The 27,397-nt window shown below is 35.9% G+C and overlaps 1 protein-coding gene across 7 annotated transcripts in view; it reads right to left on the bottom strand.

Moving 5' to 3' along the window:
• Positions 1–259: 259 nt before the first annotated feature.
• ATF2 (activating transcription factor 2) overlaps positions 260–27,397 on the bottom strand; it is a 53,536-nt gene continuing 26,398 nt past the window's right edge. For 6 of the 7 annotated variants that reach the window (XM_042822063.1, XM_042822060.1, XM_042822061.1 and 3 more), the window contains 4 exons: positions 20,267–20,416; positions 19,041–19,247; positions 12,483–12,588; positions 260–5,922 (listed from right to left, as the gene is read on the bottom strand). In XM_042822063.1, coding sequence (XP_042677997.1) covers positions 5,696–5,922; positions 12,483–12,588; positions 19,041–19,247; positions 20,267–20,416 — 690 coding nt within the window. In that variant the 3' untranslated portion in view covers positions 260–5,695. The remainder of the gene's footprint in view (positions 5,923–12,482; positions 12,589–19,040; positions 19,248–20,266; positions 20,417–27,397) is intronic. The other variant, XM_042822064.1, reaches the window with a different exon arrangement.

Raw genomic sequence — 27,397 nt, 5'->3', positions numbered from 1 at the left:
GGAGGAGGCAATGCAACACCCCAGTATCCAGATCCCTGCATAACAACTTTTACACAGCATGCAGGAGACCACTGTATAATTTACAGAAAAAAAAAGGAGTTAAGTCCTATTAGAGCAAAGGTTTGGGTAAACTGGAAGAGACAGCATAATGAAACCTTTTATGTATTCACAGACATGAGTCGCAAAATGTGACCTTACTACTTTGACATCAAGTGTTAAAAATGTTCCTATTGTACAGTGAAACACACAGCATCTGTTCTTCATTTACAAGGATTGTCTATTTCTTTTATTGCACCAAAACATTAGCTCTTTAAAATAACTCTGGTGAAAGGGATACAGAAAACAGGAAAACTGAAATATTGGCTTGGTTTTGAAATCATAGCCATGCTGACTATGTTTGTTGGCATTTTATGGATAACTAGATAGCTCTACTATATACAAATTATGTAACCTTTAGGAGCATCTTGCTTAGTGCAGTCACGAGCAATATGATGTTCTTACTACTTACCCCAAGTGAGATCAAAACATTTGATAACAACATTATAAACATTTTGAAATAACAAATAATCACAGAATGTATCCTAGGATCAGAGGAAAAGGTTGGTATAAGAAGTGAAACAGTACTTTTTCCACAGGAAATAGTTAACAAGTTGTAATGACTTTCTCTCCGTTTCATTTCTGCAATTTATTCAGAAAGGCAATTTGTTGTGTTTGCTGCTAATGCCAAAGGCTCATTCTCTCCACTTGTCTCCTTCTTCTCCTCATGAGAACCTGAGATGTATGACCTGGATGTGATTTTTCATTTCACTTTTAATGATAACAAAACAAATTAGCAGCTTTCTAAAAACTATCAGCCAGGGATTTATTAGACAGTACCTGCCTCTGTAATGGCCTAGGATGAGCAGTTCAGATCCTGGGAAAGAAATACTATTTACATACCAAGCAAATAGCAGCCTGCTGCAAAACAAGAGAGAACTTTTCAGGTAGCGAAAAGAAAACACAAGCTAACTTTTGCCTTATGAGTAGCTCAAAAGACACACATCACAGTATTCAGGCCACCTGGGGACAGACTGCAGTAGATGGATGTGTAACAGCTCACGCTTGCATTTGATACATTAAGCTCACCACAGGCAGGAGTTACACGAGGAAAACTTCCTTCCCTGCAATTCTACTCCTCTGAAGCCATCTACATGACAGCTCCTGTTCCTGAAGCTCATCTGCTCAGTTGAGTGCTGACTGATCTCCCTGAGCTGCACAATGCTATCCTTTAAGCTCATTAATCATAAGCTGGGAGCACCACCAGGCCTGTTGGCCAAAGCCAACAAATAGTACCAGCTCCCTACTTTGTGTGCTAGGGATATTTAAAATAATCACTACACTTTTCTGATTAAATATTCACTTCCAGATTAAATCTGCTACCTGTAGTTTATTTAAAAACTTTTTCCCTCCCCTCAAAAACGAATAGGAAGAAGTGCTTGGAAAAACATACGTTATTACAAAAATGACAACAGATGATGGACAGGACTTTGAGCAAGGTTTAAAGCTTGTTAGAGAGTTAATATAGCCAGGGAAGAGTCAATGTGCAAAACCAAGAAATTCCACACTAAGTATATACATGTTCTTTCATGGGCTTATCATTCAGAAAAATATTTTGGAGAGAAAGAAAGTGAAAAGCAAGAAAGGTCATGGTTATAAATTTTGGGAGTTAGTTAAAAAAAAAGAGTCAGACTGAAAACAGGAATTATAAGGACAAGAAATGTTCCCTTAATTAAATAATAAAAAACTTTGAAAATCGATTTTTTTTCATGATGGTGCCATCCATATCTACCCTACTCAGTGTTATATGAGGCTGGTTAAGTAAATCCTACCTACATGACTGTTGACACAGCGGATAAAAATAAATGTAAAAGGAAAATACTACTGTAAGCTATCTAACACTTCATGCTCTGCAATGTAAATGAGCACAGTCCAAATTATCTCTACTGAGGGAGGCAACAGGCAGCGCATAAATGCAAACAACCTTCATTAGACACATTGTCATGAGTATATTAATCATGTCAAGAAGCATTGCTGGAGTTTCCTTCAGCACAATTTAACATACCTTACTTTATTAGGATGCACTTAATTTCACCGTGTTTTCTCCTCATTATCATTTATGATGACCAATTAAAATGTTTGTATCTGCCTCTAGGCAAATTACTTCTGTAATTTCGGTAGCTGAAATCACCACTCATCTAACACTTGTCATCTACTTCCATCAGTGTAGTATCTTCATATCTTTATTTGCCCAGCCTATATTAGCATTTTAAAAAGAAAAAGCTTACTTGGATATCTACATGTAAAATCAGAATAGATTTTTTTTTGTTTTTTTTTTTTTTTTTTTTTTTTTTTTTTTTATACAGTGGAGACAGTAAAGAGTGGATATTTCTTTTTCCTCAGTTGCCCTCTGTCACAGTTTTCATGATTCTTCCTTGAAATGATGACCATAATTCATAGTTAAAGAAAAGAATCATAGAATGTTTTTGGTTGGCAGGGACCTGAAACATCATCTAGTTCCAACCTCCTACCATGGGCAAGGCTGCAGACATCTAGATCAAGAGGATGCCCTGTATGCTTCCCACAATGGGCTCAAAGTTACATGCAGTTTAAATTTCATTTCCTTTGTTGAAAAGATGCGATAATTTCAAGTACATGGCAGTTTTACTTCCTTTTTTCCTCCCAATGCTCCCACCACAGTCAAGAGCTTTTCGAACAATAACAGGATGTGGCACCCCGTCTATCATGTTTCCAACATTTATAAGTAAGATCAAACTACTTTTCATATCGTAGCAAACAAATACGAGGGTGTGATTTCTTCTCAACCTCCCACAACAAAACTGTGAGCAGTTCATCTGTTATTCCTCAGTTTCACGAGTATTAAGGTAAGATTAAGATACCTGAAATGTTAGCAGGAAATTCTGGTTGCACACAACACCTTCGCGGTGGCACTCACTGCGACCAGAGATGGCAGAGCACTGCCTCTGATCACCGAGCCGCTTGTGGACTCCTTCTGTGGATTACTTAGGCTCCTAGAATTAAAGATACATGGCCAGCTCCTCAAAAGGTGCTGGGTGTCAACTTCAAAGCAATGAATTTGGTTTATTTTCAAAAGAACATTACGCATTCTTATTTTTGTAACGTTACTTTGACATTAGAGTAATAACTTCCAAATAAATGCTGATAAGTGTAGTGATAAAGAAATAAGTTCGAAGACGCTGCTGCCTTTTGGAACAATTATAATTTCATTAAAATAGGAACATAACTTAAAGATAGATTTTATTCTCTTTGATGATTTACTCATGCAAACTGCACATAAAAGAAAACAGTACAGTTTGTGAACATGTCAAATGTAAAGACCCAAAATGCTAAGTACAGAATTAGTGTGACATACGCCTCCAAACAGAATCCATGGTAGTACGGCTAATTACTGTTTTCTATTTGCTGAATACAGATTTTAATGGTTCTTTTTCCAGCCCCACTGTTAAACTCATTAACTGTTTACACGTCTCCTATACACTTATCAAGACTTACAAGCGTGACAGCTGTTATAAAAAAACTTCACTTATATAAATATGATTTAAAAAGCTTTTGTGTTTAGGAGAGCAAATTATAGCACAATCAATAAGGCCTTGCCTCGTCCACCAAAACTACAGTGAAAAGTGACTGTATAGCTTTCCTGCAGAATTCACATTTTGTGCCTTTGCAATCCATTTCCTTCTCACAAGATGTCCATTATAGGTTCCCATCCCGGAAATGATCAATAGCTTACTGTTTATTCCTGAAATTGGGAAAGTAAGACTTCTAAACGCATGAGGGTATCAACTCAACTTCCTCAGTTTACAATACAAAATATTTAGAATCCTTGTTATTTGCATGCTTAAAGCCCTGCAATGATAGATATATGACCTAGATATCTCTTTGTCCAGTTTCGTGGTAGTACGGTTGTATATATACTGTAGAAATCATGATTTCCCTGTGGATCAATCACATTTTTTAGATTTTAAACTGAATCAAATAGAAATCTGATGGCACTGACACTTAAAAACACGTAGTATAGTGTGGAGAAGGAACAGCAAATGAACTACACAACCCATTATAAATGCATTAAATCTTTGTTATATACATAATGGAATCCTGCTTTACTGCCAGTTGCTACTATGCATCTGTTTTTGCTATTATACAAAGTTTTCCCACCTGAAAGCACACATCTATACTTTTTTTAAACAACTTAATCTATTGTAAAATATTGTACTGTATTTTGAACATGAATACAGAATCAAAATAGATAATGGCACATTTAAAAAACTCAATATCCTACAGATGATTGGATAATGAGAAAAAGTGTACCTACAATCATTTCATCAGAAACAAACTACATCATGGAATGTTAGTTATCCAAGTTTGCACAGTAAATAACATTTTAAAACTGCAATCACCTATCAGCCAGCATCACATTGAAGGCATCTTTAAACATTCAAGCAAAAGACTGCTGGCATTAACTACTGAACCATTCTCACGCACACACCACACACACCACATTATAATTACATTGTTTCCAAGATACGGTAGATACTGATTTTTTTTTTTTTTCCACAAGAAAGGTATCAAAATTTTTGCTACTAAAAGATGACAGTGCTTACACAAGAATTAAGTACAAGTTAGCTTGCAAATACAAGACAATGACAAAAAAAAGTCTTGAGTTGTCTGAAGGATTTTAGGCTTTTCAGGCATCCAAAACCATGAGTAAACTCTGTCTGCGACTCAAAAATCCACCAAATATCATCTTACTTTGGAATACTAAGTTCCATACTTGATAACCCCGTACTTTACAATATGCTTACTGGTTTCAGCCAAACAACAAAGGGTAGTTACAGATACCTATGCTTACTGAAGAAATAAAGCTCTCCTCCCCTCATAATGAAAGCGTTGGAGAGGGGAAAAAAAAAAAAAAAAAAAAAAAAAACACCTGACAAATTTTAAAAAAAAAATCTATTTAGTTACGATCCTCATTTAGGACAGGTATGTGCATAAGAGTACTGTATTTCATATACTGTACTGGCCCTATTAAACAAATCAAAAACCCAACGGTTAAAAAGCCAACCAAAATGCTATACATAAAATAACCCAAACATTTTTCTCCCAATGTTCTTCCTCTCATAATGTGCAAAACAACAAAAAGGCAAAAAGACTAAAAGCAAATTTACTGTTACTGTCTTTCTCTTGCCTAGTGCTTTATGACCTTGCTCGTGTTACAAAGTCAATAGGGACTATGCAGAACTTTGGTATAAAATGTCACATAATATTACTATCACAGTCTGGGGGATGAACTTTAGTAACTCACCCCAATGTTTGTTGAAATAATACCAAATTAAAAATGAAATAAACCACGTTGTACTGTACATACACTTTACACATTAAGCACAAAAATAACTAGTAAACCTAACACTTAAGAGAAAAAAAGTCTTTTACAAAGAGACTTGTAACTGGTGTTCTGTCTCACCTTCACCTGCCAATCGTTAAAGCCAAATTTAGGTTTGAATTTTAAAACTGAGTAATTTTAAGCTACAATTTCTCCTAGCTGGAGACTGGTCTTTCATTGATTTCCCTTTAAAGTCACAAACGAATACCTAAGAAAAGGATGCAACCAAGTTCCTAATCAACTCCCCGAGGGCTGCGCCTGGGAGGGCGGCACCACACCGACCTGGGGAAGCCCGGGCTCCGAGCTCTGGTCCGCCAGCTGCGTGAGCACCGAGGTGGCCACCGCCTCTGCCTTGGAAGTGGAGCTTACACCGTTGGAAGTGCTGACGGAGCTGTGCTGAATAGCTTCCGTGTGTGGGCTGCTTGGCACTGAGACGTCTTCTGAGCTGTCATCTTTATCTGCAGCTTCAGAAGAGAAACTGGTTTAGTTTTCTTTTCCCTCTTAACACAAAACCACTTCCCACGCGACAGCAGTTCCCTCCTAAACAATCAGCATTCATGGTATCACTTAACGCAGCAAACTGCAAAACAATCTAATTTTCATTGCTTTTTTCTATTTTTTTTTTTCTTTTTTTGAGACAACACTACTTCACATAAGCAAAGACGTGGATTGCATTTTGGAGTATTCAGCAAACAAGAACATTTTCACATCTTCAAAACCATGATCAGTGCCATCTGATTCCCCACCTAGTAAATGAACTGCTGGGTACGGTGCTCACGTTGTGTCAATAAGCAGCACCAATAGATTGAAGGTGCTACCAGGTCTGCTGCTGCTATACGAATTTTTAATGGGTGCCATTTACTTCATTTGCACAGTAGTGAAGAGACTGGTTCTGTGATCAATGATCATGATATCCTCTCTGAAAAAGGTGACATTTATAACCTCATACGTTAGACAATATTTCCACAAGTTTTCAGACCTCATTCTTTTCACATATTAAAGTTCAGTGACTTCTTTAGTGCACAGATGTCTCTCATTAGGATTTAAAATTATTTTTAAAATAAAAGTTCAAATATCTTTAGAAGTATTTATTCTTAGTATCTTTAAGAATAATTCACTTTGACTGAAGTGAGTTTGCCACACAGTTGCCTCATTTTTATCTCATGACAAAGGGTAAAGATTCAAAAAAATCTTACTATGCAAAATTAGAACTTACAAAATGAGCATGATTTAAAATGTCTCACAAAGATGTCCTAGCCATGCTAAAATTATCCTTCTTTTCCCCAGAATTTCAAGTTAGCCAAGGCATGATGCAAACACCATCAAATAAAAAGCTGAGTTAAAGGCTAAAAATCAAAAAGAAAATAAATCTACTGTTGTTCACACATCTAATTTTGAGTGAAGATCAAATTTAATTATAACTCTTCTGTAGCACTTTGTGCTATTTATTGTTCTTCAAGTCACTGCATAAAGCTTTTGTGAAAAATACTTAAAATGAACATACAAATGAAAGACTGGGAAGTCATTTTAAAACACTACTGACCATTGTGTAATCTAACAACATAGACCTACACAGACAGAAGAAGCAAGAACCATTGTGGGTGGCACAACAATTGAACAAAGCTCGATTTTCACTAGATTTGCTTTTGTAATCCTCTTCAGATTGCTTGAGATTGGCCTACAAAGTTGAGCTACCCAGGGTAGAAGAGACAGGAAAAAACGACACAATAAAAGATACCATAGCCCCATTACCACACAAAACCAGGATAACAGCAGTAACTGAAATGAAAACAAGGCATGAAAAAACAATGATGAAGTTTATGATGCACTGGGGTTTATACAGCATACTAGAAAATTCAGTAAATTAGCAAGTCCAGTCCACAACATAAACATCTTTGAAGCAACCCTATGCATACTAAGAACCCACTCCTCACCACTGTTCATTACCAAGCACTTTCAGAAAAGAATGGTAAGGTCAAAGAAGATATGTTAGTAAGCAAAACAGCTGTATTCCTTTGCAGGAACTGTTGCCTGGTTGATGAACAAGGAAACAATTTCTCTTATCCCCCTTCTACAAGTACAAGTTCATAATCATTCGAAAGCATCATAAAGTTCTTAATCACAAGATTACCTATGTTACAGATGGTGATTTTTTTTTTTTCTCCAGAAACTGATTTTTCTAATGTCCAAAGCATAAGATAGACAACATTGAGTTACATCTGCTGACAATTACCACATCGTAAGATTACATGGCAACTGAATACAGCAAGAAAATAATTATACTACTTCTGAAATGTGTTATGATCTTTAATAGGATTTGTCCATGCAAGAAAAGGAAGAACACGAGTGAGTGTCAATTTAGTTCATACTATTGAACAGGATTTAATCTTTCCTACACTTAGCTGAGACTTGCAGGATCTGATGCAAAAACAAATAAAAAGGAGCACACGCAAACTTCCTTAAGAACAGAAAGGAATTCTTGTGCTACCTCCTGAAAAATACTGAATTACTAGTTATGAGAGCAGCACGTTTTTCCCTTCAGACAAAATGGAACAGCCATGAGCTGGACACTTGTGGATAAAGCCTCCCCACTATCACACCTGATACTCCTTTTCAGACTGTTGTTTCTTCTACGAATCTCAACTTTCCTATCACCTTTTCTTTTTTGCTGATCCCTGATTTTCCTGGTGGCAAAATCCTCCTTATCCTCAAAAAAACCATGAGATTTAAACACTACAAGCCAGAGATAGAGCATGAAGATAATCTTTCAGTCAATCAGAAGGAAGATCTTCCATTGTTCTGTACCTTTTAATATATATGGTCTTAATGCAAAATAAACGTTTGTAATAGCATCACAACAAGAAAAAATGTGAAGAGTTGACTTTCTAATTTTGGTTGGAAGATGATCTGAAGTGCAATGAAAGAACCAGTTAGGGTAACACTTATGACTACCACTGCACAATAGAAACTTCGGTATAGATGAGAAAATGAATATACTGCAGTGAAGAGATAAAAGGAGGTCATTCAGATATTTTCAGGCACTGTGGATGTGGCAGGGAGCTTACAACAGTCAGATGACTATGTGAGATACAGATCTAACGCTTGCTAATGACTTCGACTGGAGGTGTAAGTCCTTGCAATAACTGCAAAACAGTATTTTGCAATGAGGTACTACCCTGAAGAAGAACTTCTTTCATAGTCCTAAGTTGACAGGCAAAGCAGCCAAAAACTGAACACAGAAGTCCATTCGAAGAATCAAAACAAAGCAAGAAAATGTATGCAATGAATACAGAGTATCCTCAGAGCCACCTCATTACAGATATTATTTGTCACCTTAAGCTCAAAGATAGATAATTAAAAAACAAAGACTTTCAGAAGAACAATGGACTATAAATTCAAATTCAGACAGATTTTCCTCCCTCATGCACTGGAGAATTTTCTTGCACAGCGTTGAAATTCAAGGGTGCGACTGATACATACCAAAATCATAACGTAGATAACAATGTAGAAGAGAGCCTGGACATTTTAATGTCTCCCCTGGTTTTGCCTCAAACCAAGGAAAACGCAAGATCCAAAGTAGAAGTGAATCTACAGAAACAACATTTGCAGCATGTTATAAGGCTTAAACTTTACAGACCTACATCACATGAACATTCCCGAAGGTTACACAGTTCCTAGACAGGAACTCTGTCTCACAAAGAGGAGCAAGTATTTCAGTAATGCACTGCAAGGTGGGCTGGGCTGAGCTGCAGACAAGATTTTAAATAATACCAAACAGAACACAGAGAAAACTTACAAGGATATGTAAAGCACCCTTGCACAACATTTAGTTCTTACCATTGCTTACAGGCAGCTTTCAGCAACATAAGCAAAGAAGGAGTTGCAACTTCAGAATAAAATCCCAAATAATAATTCCCATATCCAGATCTAGTCCTCTGACATTCTCCAGAAAGGAAACCTTATGGTAATTGTCAACTACAGAGAGACTACAGAGGAACCCACTGGAAAATTATCATTGCTAGACTTGAGTTTGCTGCATCACTGCAAGGGCACATTCACAATTTATTGAAGGATTGTTGCTTGCTTACACAGAATGGGCTGTAGAACCACCTGAATAGTTTGGGTTATCCAAGGTCTGAAACTGGCTAGTTACCCTCTACTGTAACTTTAAAACTAACTTGAAAAAAGAATGCACAAAAAATTTCATTTTCTACCACCTGCCTTACAGTCTCTATTTATCTTCTTTTACATTCAGTTTCATATAACTGATCCTGAAGACTAGGACATCCTTTTGAAAAATATCTGAAACTTTTTTTTTCCTCCAACAGGAATTTTCACATTTTCTTTTCACAAGTTTTAGCTTTCTTGCTTTAAGTCCAGAAAAAAATAAAATAGAAAATACCTGCAAGTTGCAGAATACTTTTAGAAATAATCTGGTTTTGAAGAAGTAAAATGAAAAATAAATGGACCATATTTAAATTCTTTGTATACACTACAATACCCCAGTGTTTAAAGATAAATTCAGAAGCAGTACCATTTTTCATTAGGGAAAAAAGAAACCCAAAAACTTAAACCATCTGAAAACACAAAAATTGAAACAATTTTGTCCACAATACCTTGAAGCACCATAATAATAGTTCTTTTTTTTTTTTTTTTTTTTCTGTTTTTGGAAGTAGGCACAAGGCTTTTTAAATAATGAAAATATGCATTCAGAAGCAATTTTCAGAAGGGACATCTTGACTGTTAGCTTTCCTCACTTGTCATGAGGCAAAAAGGCAAAAATGTGCCTGAAAAATCTGGAGGATCTTGTAAGATATGTAAGTAGGTGTCAAAAAAATCCTGCAAAGCAATAGATTATTTCTGCCTACACTGCATCATAGGTGTAACCCTATTAAATTGTAGGCTTAGCTGTTAAAATACAGTCTACCCAGTATAAAGTGGCACCATCTCAGCAGTGTGCAATACTCAGCACTGCAGGAGCGGTGTAATCTGGTGTCTTCAGTTTCTTCCACAGAGATCCTGTTAAACCACTCAGTACGTTCTTAAGCAATTGAACTTAATTTGTTTATTTAAAAATACTTTGCCAACACTGTTTTCAGGAACATGTAAGTTAGCTGAAGCTATTTTTTCTACCCATGAATTATACTGTGGGTAAATCAGTTAGCCAACATGTTTTCCTAACAGTATGCACATGCAGATGATGTGACAACATTCTGTCAGAGGGATGTCATTACAGCCATCCTTTGTGCTGAATGCTGACTTTCAAAAAAATTAAAAAACAAAACTGAACAAAGACAAACAAAAAAAACCCAGAAAAACCAAGGAAGTGAGCTATGCTGCCATTTTTCTCCTATCATTAGTTTTTTCTAAACTGTGGTCTTTTTTACACTGATTAGTGTTGTAGTACATATTCATTTTGTTTTCTTTAATAAATCAGGAATCTTATAATCCTTTTTCAGAGGACAGAGAGCATACAGTATCACTAAGAAGTCTGTCATTAGTATTTCACCAAAGAAATCCTTAGCATATAATTAGCTTGCCAGTCTAAGACTTATATTTCTGAATTTGCATTAAAAATACTTGAACGTGTATCCTCAAAACATCAAAATCCAAGAAACCTACAGTTGCTGCTCTTTTTGGGGCTTGGGGAGGGGATTGTTAGTTTTTTTTTTTTCCCCCAGAAAATCTTGCATGCATAATGTTATCCCCTAGTAGCTTCTGTATGAAATTATGTTGTGCTGTCAGATGGGAGCCATAATGGCCTCATCCCTGCAGCAATCATTGTTAATATAACTCCCAAACATATTTCCATACTGTTCCAATTTGCTCCAAGATGCTATTTTCTGCCTTGTCAAAATGACTGGAGATCAAAGGACCAAGATTTATAAGCTCAAAACTGACAAAATCAGTATTCCAAGTATACGTGGCAAGAGAGAGTTGCTAAATCTCCTGAATCTTTTAAATTAAAAAATATTGCCCATTCTGATGAAACTGCTTACAATGACTACAAGTAAAGATGGTGGCCATTAAGTTTTATCGCAAGCACCTGAGGATCTGTTTGCATGCAATACAAAATGTTCCTTTATTCTCCTGAATTACTGACACTGGCAAATTAAAATGAAGTGGCTACATATGGCAGAAACAATCTTCACATTTACAAATATCCTGAAATACCACTAAATCATAAAAACGAAAGCTGTGGGTTATATATTATGAATGTTGCCTAATGCATTCCCGGCTCAGTTATTTGTAACAAATTTGTGTACAATGGACAAAATTGGCCATTTATTCTACAGCAGCGGCAGCAGCTGGTTCTGGCACTGCGTATCATATCCAAAAATGAAGTTACAAGTCAGGAAAGCATAATTAACCTTTAAAATGCTGGAAGGATAAAAATCAAATAAGCAGCTTACAGTGAAAATATGTATTAGAAAATAAACGCTAACTAAAGCATTTGGTATTCCCTTCATATTTCCTTTTTAAAATGCCCCGTTAAAAGAGGTTGTTTAATGTGGAAATCAAAACAGCCTAGAAGACATTGTACAGTAGGAGGCACAAACCTGCATCTGATTACTTTAACAGCTTGACTGATCCTGGATGTTATGGTAAATGAGGACAGCTGTTGTATTACCTTTTCTGAAATCTCATTACGATACAGAAAAAACCCACAAGGACCTTTCTCTGTACTAGGCTAAGATAAAGTATACAGAAATGGTTTATCATGTGCTCTTAATACTTTAATTATATTTTCCAAAGCAGGTGTAGTAGCCTACAGTCCATATATGCTAATTACCATGTGCGTTTATTAAACCAACATAAAACCCTCAGTGATATGCAACAATTCAACTGAGAGGACCTAAATATTCCATATACATTCCTGCCTTATAATAACCTTTGAGATTAAGAAAGAAAATCTTTAGTGTAATATTAGAAACGCACTTCTTATTTGTAATGTTGATTCAGTTCACTTTGGCAGTATTTCACTGCCGCAGACTAAGGCTATAGGTAATGGAACATTACTCACTATGATAGCCAGATTTCTTCTGCATGGCGGTTACAGGGCAATCTTTATGAGCCAGAAGAAGCTGTTTCAGCTGTGCCACTTCATTTCTCAGCAGGGTGACTTCATTCTAAAGGAGAAGAAAGTTATGTACTTTACCAGGCTCAAACTACACGCATTTTGAAAGTCAGTATTAAGTTTTATAGGATTTTCAGTTGATCATTTAAGGGTAAACAAAATACAAGAATTTTCCATTTGGTGTATGTACAGCAAAAATGTATGTTTTTTTTTCTTTCTTAATCTTACAATACTTCTTATCTGAAACTTGATTAACTTTATGATTTCCTTAAATAGGAAACTCTTTTATGGAAAATACATGTTATTCAGTTTGCAGATGCAGAATCTACATATATTCTCATTCACATGATCCAGCTACTGTAAGACTCTCCTACAGAGTTTTATGAATTCTAACCAGCGTAAATCTACATTTAGCTACCTGCATTCAACAGATGCCACAAACAAGAATACACTTATTTTTTTTAAGAAGCCTATGCAGCATTGATTTTGGCAACTACATTTGTACTTGGACTTTAAAAATCTCACGTAATGGAAAATAATTTAGAAAATGTCTGTTGATTTTCACATTTCTCCTTAACGATCATGTATAAAGCAAGTACTGTATGAAGCAGTAATTAAGAATGATGACAAAACCTAAGTGTCAGTCTATACCGCTAAAGAGGAGCACAATCTAGGAGACAGCACTTGCAGAATCTAGTGACAGTGCTCGTTCCCAGGCTGTGCCTTTCCACTACTGGGTGACCTTGAGGAAGGTCATTTTTCTTCTTTGTGCTGCAATTTCCCCATTTGTAAGATGGAGGACAATACTTACCTTCTCTGTAAAAGAATTTGATATCTATGAATGAGAAACAGTACATAACTATACCGACACTCCAAATTAAGAACAGTGTGGCATGGTGAGAGATTCATTTTCACTTAGAACATTAGAAAAACCAGTAGGTATCTACAGACTCAGGTTATCTGCAGTGCTTTATGAGCCTCACATCCTGATATGCAATATCTTTTCAGGGGTTAGTTTATTTTAAATGCAAGTCCTTTCCACTGATATGAAATACTTGAAGTTATTTAAACCATACAAATCTGCACACATAAGTAAAAAATGTATTACCCATGAATGCATGTGTTTATGGATTTGGAAGCAATTTAAAGAAAAGCAAACATAGAAAATTAGATTACAAATAAAATTATGTGGAAAAAAAAACCATGCAAATGTCGATCTGTCTGTGTAAGCTAAGGTAGTCCAGTCAGAAGAGATGAATGATAACTAAAAGGATTCTAAAATAATGAAAACATAATCAAGAATAGAATTTATTTGGTATACTTACACTAGGTAATATAATTTAAAAATACTGTAGCTAAAATATCAGATTTGGATGACAGCTTTTCTCTGTGCACTCTCCCTCTAATTAGAAGACCAATTTTATATCTGCAAAATATTCTTTAAAAAATTAAGGACAAATTTTCTGTTCAGTCATTTTACTGTGCCAAATATCCTTTGCAGGAATTTTAAAGCAAAAAGAAGAGCTGAGAGTAATTTGACTTCACTGATGTTTCTAATACAAGAGAACTGTGATTACAAAGAAAAAGGTTGTAATGAAAAAAAGAAAAAAAAAACAAAAAACCCACATCACCTACAAAGCTCTACCATCTGGAATTGTATGTTCTGAAATCCTGGGCTGTTACGGGAGCACTCTACTTGTACCTCCAGCTTTCAGTTCTCAGTTCACCATGTTATTTACTGTGGCTCCACGTCTGGATGCCAACCAGGCAGCTGCACAGAGTTGATACAGCAAAGTGCTGATGCAGTTTTGAGATACTTCTTGATAATGTACAGAAGCAGCAATGTCCAAGAATATGAATCATACTTCTGCTAGTTTAAAGGAACACTGGCAAAATAAACTATCAAACCAGGAAAAAAATATTCTGAAAGTTTCTACCTTCATCTCCCCCATTTAAGGAAGAATTTTATACATGAATAGCATATATAAAAATGAAGCAGCTGTTTACCAGTGTAAATAAATGTAGTATTCATGAAAAACAGTTGAAAAGGCAGTGCCTGCCTGAAAGGAATATAGAAAAGCAAATACCTTATTTTAAAGCAGATTTGGAAAAAAAAAAAAAGACAAAAAAAAAAGCATTCCTATACTAACTTAAAAACTTGAGGCACACTCCCTGAAAACAGAGCTAGCACTGTTAGTAACATCAGCACTGCGCCAACAGCATCATATTCCACTTACAAACCATTCCTGAAAGCAGAAGAGAGTAAGTCCCAGACATACTTGGTATGTGGAATGTGAATGAGAGACAAATCAATAGCTGCCATTTACATGCTACTAGTAACAGCCACTTTGGACTGATAATAAAAGTGGTTATTAGAATCAACGTCTATATACCTTGCAGTTTTCTTATCATGCATCTGACAATATGACATCCTTCCAGCTCTTTCAAAATATGTTAACAGGTGGTCTTTATGGAAAATAGGCTAACAAGAAGAAACACACAGAACAAACAATTCAACAGTTGGCACGAAGACACACTGAAACTTTTTGCACACAGAAGATGAACAGCCCTCTTCATTTATTACATCAAGAGCAGGTATCAGCCTTTCTTTAAACAAGCATGAAATATACTTCACATTCTACCTAGAAGAATTCTTATGTTCACATTTAAAAAGCATGCTAATATGGGAAAGCAGGATTCTGGGGGAAAGCACATCTATTTCCACCTGTATCCCATTTTTCAAGAGATATTTTCCCTTCTGTACATCACAGTACATTGCACTGTGTACAGTATGTTCTTCTGCATCTGCCTATTTTCTCTGCATTCAAAACACACGTGTAATAATGGGACCAGATTAACCCTTATTAAGCTGGGTGCTGGGCAACATTTGTGAGGTGTATTTACCAGGCCTATTACCACAGACAGGCAGATGTGTCAGTTATGGGGATAATGGACTGTGCATTTATTTTTTATATAGCCTTCCTAAAGCAGCTTCTGTAGTACTCGCACAAACCATCAACTGATAAGGAATGTCTCCTAAAGCCCAGAAGGACCTCCTAAGGAAGACAGACCATTCTTCTACTAACAGAAGTAACACAAACTCACTAATTCTTTGTCCTTTGGAGTTTTTAAAGTGGTAGGGATCAAAAAGGGAACATGCTACAGACTTTGGAATCAGACACTGCAATACCACTGAGCAGCCGCTGGGCACACATGGTCAACAGCTCCTTAAGAACATGTTACATAGCATACCATATTCAGGACAGGCACAGAGGCAACACAACGAAGTTTAACAATTCTCAGATCATTAAATGAGTCAACATATGAGTAGAAAACACAAAAAAGAAAACAAATATATTTCAAAAAGCTGGAGGCATGAAATAACATATGTAGCCCATAGTATAGATTGATAAAGGCCAATCTAATATATGTTATTGTCATGATTTCATAATATGAAAATATTTCATAATAATGAAATCTTCATTACAGTAAAAAAAAAAAAAGCTTGAATAAATTACATTCTCATACACAAATTCAACTAAGAAAGCAAAAAACTGTGGAACAAAAGAATATGTATCAACCCACTATAGCTCTTCAAATCTGTGTGTACTGTTAGAGAGCTCCCAGATTTAAAAACGTTGACATTAGAATCTGTGACACAAATATAACATGAGAACTACTGTGCTGAAAGAAGTTGAAAGCGTTATGCAAAGCACTGCAATGCAATTCCTAGTCATTTTGGTATTAACTTCTTTTTGTAATTATGATATCTCAGCAGGTCACTTAGATATTAAACAAGCGCTACTAAACCCTACCCACTCAGGCCACGAAGCTGTACCAAGGAAAAACTCCAAATGTAACAAGTTCACTATTAAATATAATGTCAGTGACCATTTCTGCCCACTACGCTGATCAGCTATGTTAGATTATTAAGTAAAACATTACTATGGAAATTCAGGATGGATGAATGCTTTCACATAATAGTTTGTTTCTCTGACATTCAATACTCTTCAAATCATTCTGTTCTTCATAGTTAACAGTTTTGCTTTTGGCAAATTAAGGAATCCCTTTTTCTTGAGTTATTACAGAATTACTGCTTGGAAATCTGGAAATGTTTTGGTTTCCAGATATGTAAACATATAAGTAAAAACCATAATCAAGATTTAGATGCAACTATAGGCCTAAGCAATGCATACAAATAAATACAACAATATTTTACATGGGCAGCCACAGTTATTCTAACAGTTTAGGAGACATTAAGATCACTGACAAAGTCCCAGGATGAAACATGTTTTAGCATTTGCCATAAAACAAAGTGTAAAACATGATTTCCCTTCTGACTTTAGATTCTACTCTCACTCTTTATTTGTAACAAGAATTACATCGTGCTACAAACATCAATTTAGAAAAACTGCAACTGTTAAAGAAGAGAAAACCTGTGGCCTTCTCAACGAGACAAAGCTTTTTAATTTTTTTTCCCTAGATCATTACTGCTGCTATGGAGCACTTCTTAAACAGAGCATTAGCTTTCTTCCGTATTATTATCAGGTAGTATATTTGCATGCCTTTATATGGATGTGTTATTTTGATTAAAATACCTGCAAACAAGTTTGATACTACATTTTATCCATTATAGGATGTTTGAACATGCACAGAAAGAAACCAGGATTGCTCTCTCTCTAATAAGCAAAAGACTACTATGTTATTTTGTAACTGTACAATACTAATGTTGCTGTTACAGTAGCACCTACAGTAAATAAGGTGTGTGTGTATATAACTGTACAACAACTTTCATTACTGGTTTCAAACCCACTGTGACAATTTGTTACCAACAAATGATGATAGGGTACTTTCATAGTTTTCAATTATAAAAATGGATATGTACAAGTTAAAGGTAGTTCATCTTACCAAAAACTACTTTCATTAAGACAACTGCAATACAGCCAATTGTTTTTGTTGCTTTTCTTCCTGCGAGAAAAGTACGCTATACCTTCACTTGTTCCTTAGATTCTTGAACCTGTAGTGCTACATGTCATTTTGCAATTAGTGGATGTACAGCAAGGGCTATGACTACATTAAAGTCAAGTCCTCAGATTGTGAACAGGTAAGAGAAGATTATGTACTTGCAAGTAAATTAAGTAATGCCATGATGTCAGGCAGTGTTTCTAGAACACGATTAATAGTTTCACATTATGTGCTTAGCTCTGAATTTCTTGTATTTTACAATCTGATGCTGAAAATTTTTTAAGACAGACTAGATACATTTTTTATTTTTAGGAAAAATTTCTTTAAGGTTGGACAAACACTGGAACAGGCTTCCTAGAGAGGTGACTGGTGCTCCATGCCTGTCAGTGTTCAAGCAGCATGTGGATAATGCCCTCAGTAACGTGCTTTGGTTTCATTTGGACTCAACGATCTTTGAAGGTCCCTTCTAAATGCACTATTCTGTTCTAGTCAGGAAACTGAAGGTGGCTGATATTTTCTAATGCTGATTACAAGATAAAACACGCTATACTATTCTGTGGTTGAGCTGGGACATCTTCATCAATAGCACCAAATGAGGGTTTTAATAGGAAAGATCTGTGAATTTGACTCACTGAACAACTCTAAGGAAATGAGACAAACTTCAAAATATCAAAATACTTTTCATTGCATTTTCTAAACAAATGCTTTATTTAGGAAACAACATCAAGCTTTCCTTTCCATAATTCTTAAAATGATGCTTTCAGACTTTTTATTTTGAAACAATACTTCCTGCCAATTCTTGTGTGCTGTGGTAAAAAATGAAGAAAGCATATTTTAGTAGCAGTAGCAATTTAAACAAAAGGGTCACGGATTGTTTAAGGGGGAAAAATGCGTCAATGTGACAACTTTCCAATGAAACCTCTGATGGTGTGGAGAAATAACTGGTAATATATACTAGACTACCCTCTTACAGTATACATCTCTCCCTCTCAGAGTTATGCACACTGGGAGGGCAGCGTGGTGAAATTTGCACTGACACTGCCTGTGCTGTACCTGTTCTGTGGACAAAAGAGGCCTTCAGTTTCCAGTGATGTCAATCTGGCACCTTTCACGAGCACTACATTCACTTTAAAGGAAAAAACAGTGAAGTTAAAAAGAACCAAAGGAAATAAAAGAAATGTTATTTAAATAACTCAGACTGTGATAGAAATCGTAAGTCCAAGGCATTTTTTAAGGTAAGGCTATTAAGCCTTTACTCCAACATATCAAGTCACTTAGTATCACTGTCTGAAAGTTATTTAAAATGGAACAAAGGACAAATGGGAATGACCCTAAGTTTACACATCTTAAAATCAGAACACTCTTTTATATTCTTACTTTGCTGGAATATGCAATTCAATACTGGATTTTCAATTCTGACCTGAGACATCATTTAAAAGTAGCTTACATCTCTGATTTCATGCAAAGTTTAAGTTCCATCGATGCAGAATCACTGTCCAAGAGTGATTTAACCATTTTTACTCAAAATAAAAAGTATACCTGTAACTGGCCATTTAGCGAGCTCAGGTCCTCAGCCTTTTTCTCCAATGACTGCACCCAGACTTTCCGTTTCTGTCGGCACCTGGAAGCAGCAGCTCGGTTTCGCTCAAGAAACTTCCTTCTTTTTTCATCAGGGTCTTCATTAGCAGCTCTTCTTCGCCGACCACCTGTATTTGGTGTTTGTTGTGTAGGCTGAGCTGGTGATGCCTGAAAACAGCACGAAGCGTTAAAGAAGTTATCAGTGTAATAATAAGTCTTCAAGAGCACTGGGAAACAACCCAAAAACACATCGAAGCCTTACAGTAAACCTTGCTTTTATCTCACTGACCCTCTATTTAGGGACAGTGACTGTTTCCATTGCCATCTATAAATATTTTCTTAAGAAACTGCTCTTCTGACAGGTTTCTTAGAAGCAGAATGGCAGTTGTCCAGGATTCACTTTGGAAACACCTCTTCCAGCAGCACCTCTAGTCTGACTTGGAGCTTTTGTCCCTTAGTTTCCTGTTTTCACCTGCCACCCCACAGGAAAACACTACCACTTCTAAGCTCACTAACCTCCTTTCAGTGCTCAGAAAGACACAGTACTGAAACTCTTCTTGTGGAAGCCCAAAAAGGATCCTTAAAGCAATTAACACAAGTGTTATCCTTGATGCAGTTAAGAAGTTCGGAAGAGTGCTTATGATGTGAAATGCAGTAGACAGATGTAATATAAATGCAAAACAAAGTAAGCTGTTCTTTTTGATTATACAAAATCAGTGGTATAATTTTCACTTACTGCAAAAATTCCTGCTAGCACACTCCAAAAATCAGGAGTTAGTTTTAAATCTAAACAGACAGATAATACCTATTTTGAAATTATCACCTTGAATAATGCATTGCAGAAAGAACATTATAAACTCTTCATTACTACACAAATACTGATATGACAGCAAAATACATACAGTACCGACATAGCAATCTGGCAAAATAACATATAATCATCTAGAAAAGGCAGTCTGCTGCATAACTATATCTATCTATCTATCTATCTATCCATCCATCTATCTATCTATATAAAAGGTGTTGCCAGCATTGCACCAGAGCAGTCAATTTCTCCCTCAAACCTCTAATTCTGAGAGTATTCCATAGAACTTGTTAAGCTCTGCTTTGTAAATCAACAGTAAAGAAAGAAGTTTTTATGTAACAAGGAACGGGGCAGGAAATGCATTTCCACTTTGTTGTCATACCGGTGTTTCAGTTGTTGAAGTTGCAGGTTGCTGTAGAGACTGTGGTCGCGGCTCATCTGACTGAGTCCTAACCAACCCACTCGGATGTCCCTTGGCAGTATCTCCATTTGTTACCTGAGGGTGCTGCTGGGTCAAGGCTGCTTTCAGTCTCTGAAAGAAAACAAATTTTTTTTTTCCCCTCAACATAATGGAAATATGGTAACAATTACATAACCATAGGATAACTTGAGGACTTATGAATGATTTATATTAGTTACTTCCACTCCGCTTGGCAAACAGGAACTCCAACTCTATCACTACTGGATTTTTTGCTTGTTTTTCACAGGCTTTCAACAGCAATGTAGACATATATCTACTTGAAATCATAACTTCTTGCAATCATCATAACAACATCTCAGAAAGGACTGCAAGCTGGAGAAAGCATGGAGAAATAAACAAAAAAACCTCCCTTGTCATGAACAGTTTCCATGCAGAGATGACTTGAAAGCATGGAGAAATAGTTGTTGTAACTGGTATTGTATTGCACTTGCAATGACACATGCAGAACCAGGAATACTGGCACAGTACTCAGCTGCAATACTTAGGTCTGAAGCTGGCTCATACATTTCTATTTGGAGTCCTTATTTTAAATATTGACAATTTCATAACAGTAACAATTTTCTATCACATTCCTTATGCCAAACACATTTGTGTATAATATTAACAACATTTAATTATTGTCTTTTTAATTAATTCTTGTTTCAAAGTGGTTTAGAATATGAAGTAAATGTCAATAAAGTACTAATTATTAAAAAAATGTCTTGAAAATGTTGGAGCTGGGCTGCATTTGGTCAGTCCAAAAAAGCAAAGGATTTTGCATCCAGTCATGCAGACAGATACTCCATATCAGCTATCATACAGTATCCAGTGCCTCTCAGGATTAAGCCATTGGAATATAATGATAGCTCTCTTCTTCCCTGATAGGATTTCCTGGCTCCTGTTTTACATTTAAGCAACAGATTGCACATCCACCTCTGCCAAAACTGCAAAAAATCTTTGTGATATGGCAAATTGACCCTCTAACTGGTTGATTGTAGCCTCTAACCACCAGCAGCAGACATCCTGTTTGAAGACCATACAGAGAACTGAGAAGAACGAGAAGGTCCTAACATTCCTTTGCTGGCTTCCTATTAGAGAAGTTTCAATCAGTGACTTCTATTTACCAAAGCAGTAAGCTTCTCTAGTAGCCTCTTTGATAGGAACTGCTCTATATAGAGTGTGACAGCACACATCACCCCACTCAAATTCCAAATGCACTTCTCAAAAACAAGAATGTAAGAGATCCCCTACAGCTCTGTATGGACACTCTGTACACCTTTACGCATTATTCCATCAGATAAATAGTTGGCTTCTAACAGCCTAGCTCTGCCTGGTAATCCATGAACTGGAATCATTAAGTGGGACCTTTCAAGCACTTCCATCTTTTTAAGAATATGGGATGTTCTACACTAGCAAAACACGAGTTAAATGATTCAAAAGCTTTACACTGCAAAATAACAGTTGCACACAAATTCTCTATGCATTGTTGTAGCTTCAAATTATAAACAATCTGACTTTTGAGCTATAAAGAGTATGAACAACAAACAGAGCCATACAGAGATACAGAGACAGTAAGTTTTGGGTTGGTTTAATTTATTGTGGTAAAATTACTGAAATAAGATGTCAGTTTGTCAACAGATCTGCCAAAGCTTTCTTAATGCTGGTTGGTAGCTAACATACATTGGAAAAGGGAAAAGATGAACTTATGTGTGTAACTGACAATGATGCAGGCTTTAGGGCAGGATGACACCATTTTTAAAGATAACATGCCCACTACTCTTAGTATGTATACTAAGATTTCCTGTACTCTGGAAATCCTAAGTCCTTTCCAATAGTAAAGCAAACTGACAACTTGTACCTTCCCAATTCACCATGGAAACACAGGCTACCAAAAAAACTCAGTCTATGCCTCCATTTAAACAATAGAATGGCCCCAGTACTTTCTAACTGAAACTACAGAAACAAACTCCATGATCTAAGTATAAAAATGTTGATTTGATGATCTTCTTCATCAAGCCACGAGATCAGGATACTGAGAGCCCCATCCAACCTGGCTTTGCACATCTCCAGAGATGGGGCATTCAAAGCTTCGCTGGGCAAAATGTTCCAGGTGTTACCATCTATTAATAATTATTCAACCACAACGTAGTAACTTACCATACAAAGGCATTCTCCTCTTCCACTGTGATTAGATTTCATCCATCTCAACTGTCTGGATATGTAAGTTCAACAACAACAAGCTAAATTCTAATGTTTAAGGCAGTGTAGCACAAAACTTAAATAGTATGTGATGGTCAGTGTGCCTGTTCAATTCTGTTTGTGGTTGTATGAGCAAACTTTGATGTAAGCATCCACCACACATACAAAAAAAAACCAACCACCAAAAAACTCTGTGAACTGTTGGAAATGCTTTGTAGCATTTGCACAAAGCCAGCTCTTTAAATAAGTTTCACTGAACATATCCACTCTAGTAAAAGACTGGCTAGGGTCAGAAAACGTGGGAGATTAAATAAAACTAATGAGTATTTGAGTAGGTTTTGAGTTTTGATGACCGTTTTTTGCGGTTTTTCTCACGTAAGGCAAATAACTTATTATTGTCCAGGTTCATATTTTAACTCTTCATTTCTGTGTTACAGACATATTTACAAAGTTAGACTACAAGTTGATGCTATTATATTTGTATGTTGCCCATTTAATTTGAAAATGGCAAAAGTAAAGTAAATATAAAGTACTACTTATAAAACATATAAGCACAGGGATATACGAATAAAGGAGAGCTTTCTATACTGTAATGCTAACATTCAAATATTATTGTTTTGTATGTTAGTAAATACATATACTTCTTTCGAAAATTACACTGTTAAATCAAATCAGAAGCTTTTGGAAAAAAAAAAAAAGCAAAATCACTGGCTATAGCTTTATGTCACAGTTTCAAAGTTGAAATAGTAGTTCTGATTAAAACTATCAAAAAAGTGAGAAATAACATGGAAAGTATTATTACACATTCTCCGAGGATATTCAATTTAAGCATTTCATAGCTCAGCAGGTAGTGCTGGAACAAAATACTGTGTGGATGTTGTACTTCCTGTGAATAGTGAGACATCAAACACTATGGGAATCTTGGGAATCTCAGTTTGAAAAATCCAGTATATTGAAACAAATATTAGCATAAACATACATCAGCATTAATGTGTGGGGAAAGTTGATAAAAAACTCAGTTTAACATTTTTTTTTGCTTACTAGGGGCAACCTAGAAGTGGTATTTTCAAATAGCTTAATAGCTTTTAAAGTCTTGATTAGCAGGGTTTTATTATTTACGTACATCTTTGAAAACAAATCCTCACTGCATTTGTCAAAATTTGGTAGGACTAGATCACTCCATCAAGAGCTCACGGAAACAAGATAATATTCTCCAGAAACAATTCATGAAAACTCAGATCCATATTTCATATCTGCCACAAAAGCTCATCAGAGTAATAACCCTCCTTCTCCTGGGTGTTATCCTACCATCTGCTGCTCTATTACTTATCTTTATTTTGCAACTAATTAACAGCATAATCTTCTAAATTCAGCAAGTTAATTATCATTATTGTGGTCTTTGCAGCATCATCAGTCCTTATGAAGACTTGTCTCTCCACCCCCAGAGAACATATGAAAATGAAGTAGTTGTGAGAGGGTCTGTTTCTTTAGAGTAGGCTCATTAGGTGTTTGCTGATTAGCTCGGCATGCAGAGAGACAGGTCAGAAGAATTCTGCTGAACACGGGGTCCCATACCGGGCCCAAGCAAGTTAATGCAGGCTTCTGAACATTTGCCAAGCTGCCCTGTCAATTCTCAGTAGAAACCTCCTGCAGAAAGCCCACTGGCTGCCCACTGCGTGCAAGCCATTTCTCAGTTTGTGACAAAAGATTTTACATGATGAGGGGAAGGAGGCAGGGGAATTGTTAGTGTAAAAAGTTAGAACAACTTTTCTTTCACTGAGAAACTTCTGCAACCCACACAGAAGGGTGTGAACATCAGGTTTGCAGCCACAATCCATACACTCAGGAAAAAGGGATGCACTACAACTAGGAACAGCTCACGGCTCAGATTTAATCTCTGAAAGCATACAGTTTCAGATCTTTTCACAAACAGATCAGAAGCAACTATGCAGTACTTACAATTACAAATTCTTATCATAGAATGGTCTGTGTTGGAAGGAACCTTTAAACACCATCTTGTTAACATCCAAGCACCCTTTACCTGAGAAGCTTCTTTGTTTTTGTAACAGCTACATTACATCTAATTCTAACATTTCCTAAAATATTACAAGACTAATCTGTACATTTTATTTTACTAAACTACGTAGCATTTAGTTTGCTCTGCACAACTAATATGAAATCATGCCATAAAAGTGGACAATTTATTTTCAGTGCACTGCAGAAATGTGAAACCCATTTTCATTCCTACTGTCACTCCCAGTACAACAAGGATACACTCAAAAGAATACCAGCAGAAGACAAAAGGTTGTTCTTGAATGAAATCTCTAGTCATATTTCAATCAACTCTGCAAGTAACAAGAGTTACAGGTTCCAATCATATTCAAACTGCAGTAACAGTGCCTGTTACAGGTGTGAACGGAACACGTATTTGCTACAGTAGCTTAACAGTGTACAATGAAATAAAAATGCAATCCAACTGTGCACAATTATCCCATAGCACTGACACACATATGGCATTGCATATGTAACATTGTATAGTGATGAAGCACACACACAAGATTGTACTTAACACATTCTTCCTCCACTATATTTTAGCTGTTTGAGTTGAGAACAGTATGCAACAAGGTCACCAACTGTAGGGATGTGGATTGTTACATAGACAATATAATATTTTTGTCTCGTGGCTTTTATCTTGTCTGCTTTGTAGTTGTATTATTTGCAGTTGGTTGATTTTTTTCTATCTGCTATTACACTCAGTGAACCTGTTTTCATACGCAGCTGTTCCTCCACAGAATTCATGTGATTATTTAATGCCCAGCAACCTTAACAAAGAGAGAGCAGTGTTCCCAAAGTCATGACTCAATAACTCTCTTCACACGAAAAAATCAAAACTGTCTTTCTGAAGGAGTCTGATATCAGATTGAAAACATTTTGATCAAATTTTGATCAAAATTTTGATTATTGTGCACTAAGCTGGGACACTGTAATACAATGAAGAAAGCCTACTTAGAAACTGACTTCAAAAAGCTGTTCATTTTTGGGCTGGAGTGGGGGAGTTACTCAGCAACTATATTAGGTCTCTTAAGGGTTATAAACTCCCAGGACAGATGAAGGAAAGCCTTAATCGCGTTCCAGGAAGGCACCCTACACCAATTATGAAACAAGACTCCTCCAAGTGTTCTAAAAGCCTTTAGCTTTTAGAAGTCAGAAACTCAATTTGTTTTTACTGTAGTTGACTCTTGATTTTATAAAAATAAATGTATGATGTTGTATATACAATTTGGTATATGCAGCTCACAAGTAGCTCATAAAAATTGGTATTCATAAAATAATAAGAAAATCTGGATATTTTTACATCAATCAATAGAAATTAAGTTAAATATTAAATTAATATTTAAATGCCAAATCTCTACAATCATTGAAAGCAACAAAAATACAAATACAAAAATATATATATTTTTAAAGGTCAAAATTCTCACCTTCACTTTAAGGCAAAAATATAAATATCTGTAACTGTATCCTTTTGTAAACACTTAAGAGAGAAATGAAGAATTGAGATGAGGAATGAAATCAGAGCACAACAAGCTTTCTGATCATACTCTAACATATCTCAGCTGCTTGAAACATCATGCAAAAAAAAAAGATTGGCAGAAATAACCTCTGTAAAGAATGGCACAAAGTATAAATGAAGGGAAGCACCCGGTTCCCATCTTCAAGTGAAAAGCTGCTTCTAACATTTCTTCAAGAATTTTACCCCGAATCTCTGAAGCAGGTAGATCTGTGTTAAGAACACCTTGAAACAGTATTGACATACATATGGACAGTAGAAAATGCAGACTATTGCATTAGGAAACAATGGGCTTTAAAGAAAAGTAAGGTTTGAACAATTATGGCCAAAAGCTTACATGACAAAACCCTCTGCAGCTGCACTGAACCTATGAACTTCTCCCATCTTGCAACTCATACATTATAAAACTTACCTTCATATCTGCAGAGCAGATGCAATGTTAGGAACACATCTGAGCATTTATTTATTTTTTAAATATTTGCTACGTATTCTGTTCCTACATTTTACAATGCAGTATGAAAAAAAATTTGTGAGAGATTGCAACATTTGTCTGTAAAGTACAAAAAAATCTCCAACTAATAGACAATTAAAAAAGAAAAAAAACAACAGAAAATCCTGACTCCTATGCTCCGATTGCTGAGAGAGCAACATCACAGCTGTCCCTCTTCATTCAGTTTCCATTTAAAAATGCAGTAAGAATATCAGGCTGACAGGCTTCATCCCAGAGAAGTGGATGCAGGAACTGCTCCCTGCCTTCTGCTTAAACATACCAATAAATCCATAAATTGCAGTCTACTGTTAGTAGATACATCATTTGATCAGTGATTAAATTTAACTCAATAGAATAGTTTATATTTCACCTTTCAGGAGAACTATCAATAAAGTGAAAAGAAAACAAGTAGTTGCAAAAATAGGTAATGAAGACTTCTTGTCTTAGCCCAGAACACAAATGAAAAATAGAACTGATACTATACCTTTGAAGAATTGGATCTGTTGCAAGCAAAAATATTTTTCAAGAGATATAAGAAAAAATTAAATAGAAGAAAGTACTTGGCATCACAAAAGGTTTGGATTTTTAAAATTAAATGGAACTTTACAGTTAATAAACCATAAAATATCTGCCAACAATGCATCACATGGCAGAGTGAGTTAGTCTTCCTATCGGAAGCTTTTCTGCAGAAACGTTAAAATTCTCATTAAGTTGCCTTTACTTGAGGAGCAATAAGAAATTAAGGTTTTTATTTTCATGAATAGGCACTATATAAAAGTATACGAGCATAAGAAAC

The sequence above is a fragment of the Centrocercus urophasianus genome, unplaced genomic scaffold (genome assembly GCF_019232065.1).
Source record: "Centrocercus urophasianus isolate 14NV4802_14NV808 unplaced genomic scaffold, USGS_Curo_1.0 seq_20, whole genome shotgun sequence".
NCBI lineage: Eukaryota > Metazoa > Chordata > Aves > Galliformes > Phasianidae > Centrocercus > Centrocercus urophasianus.
This window is presented reverse-complemented; position numbering and strand designations above follow the sequence as displayed.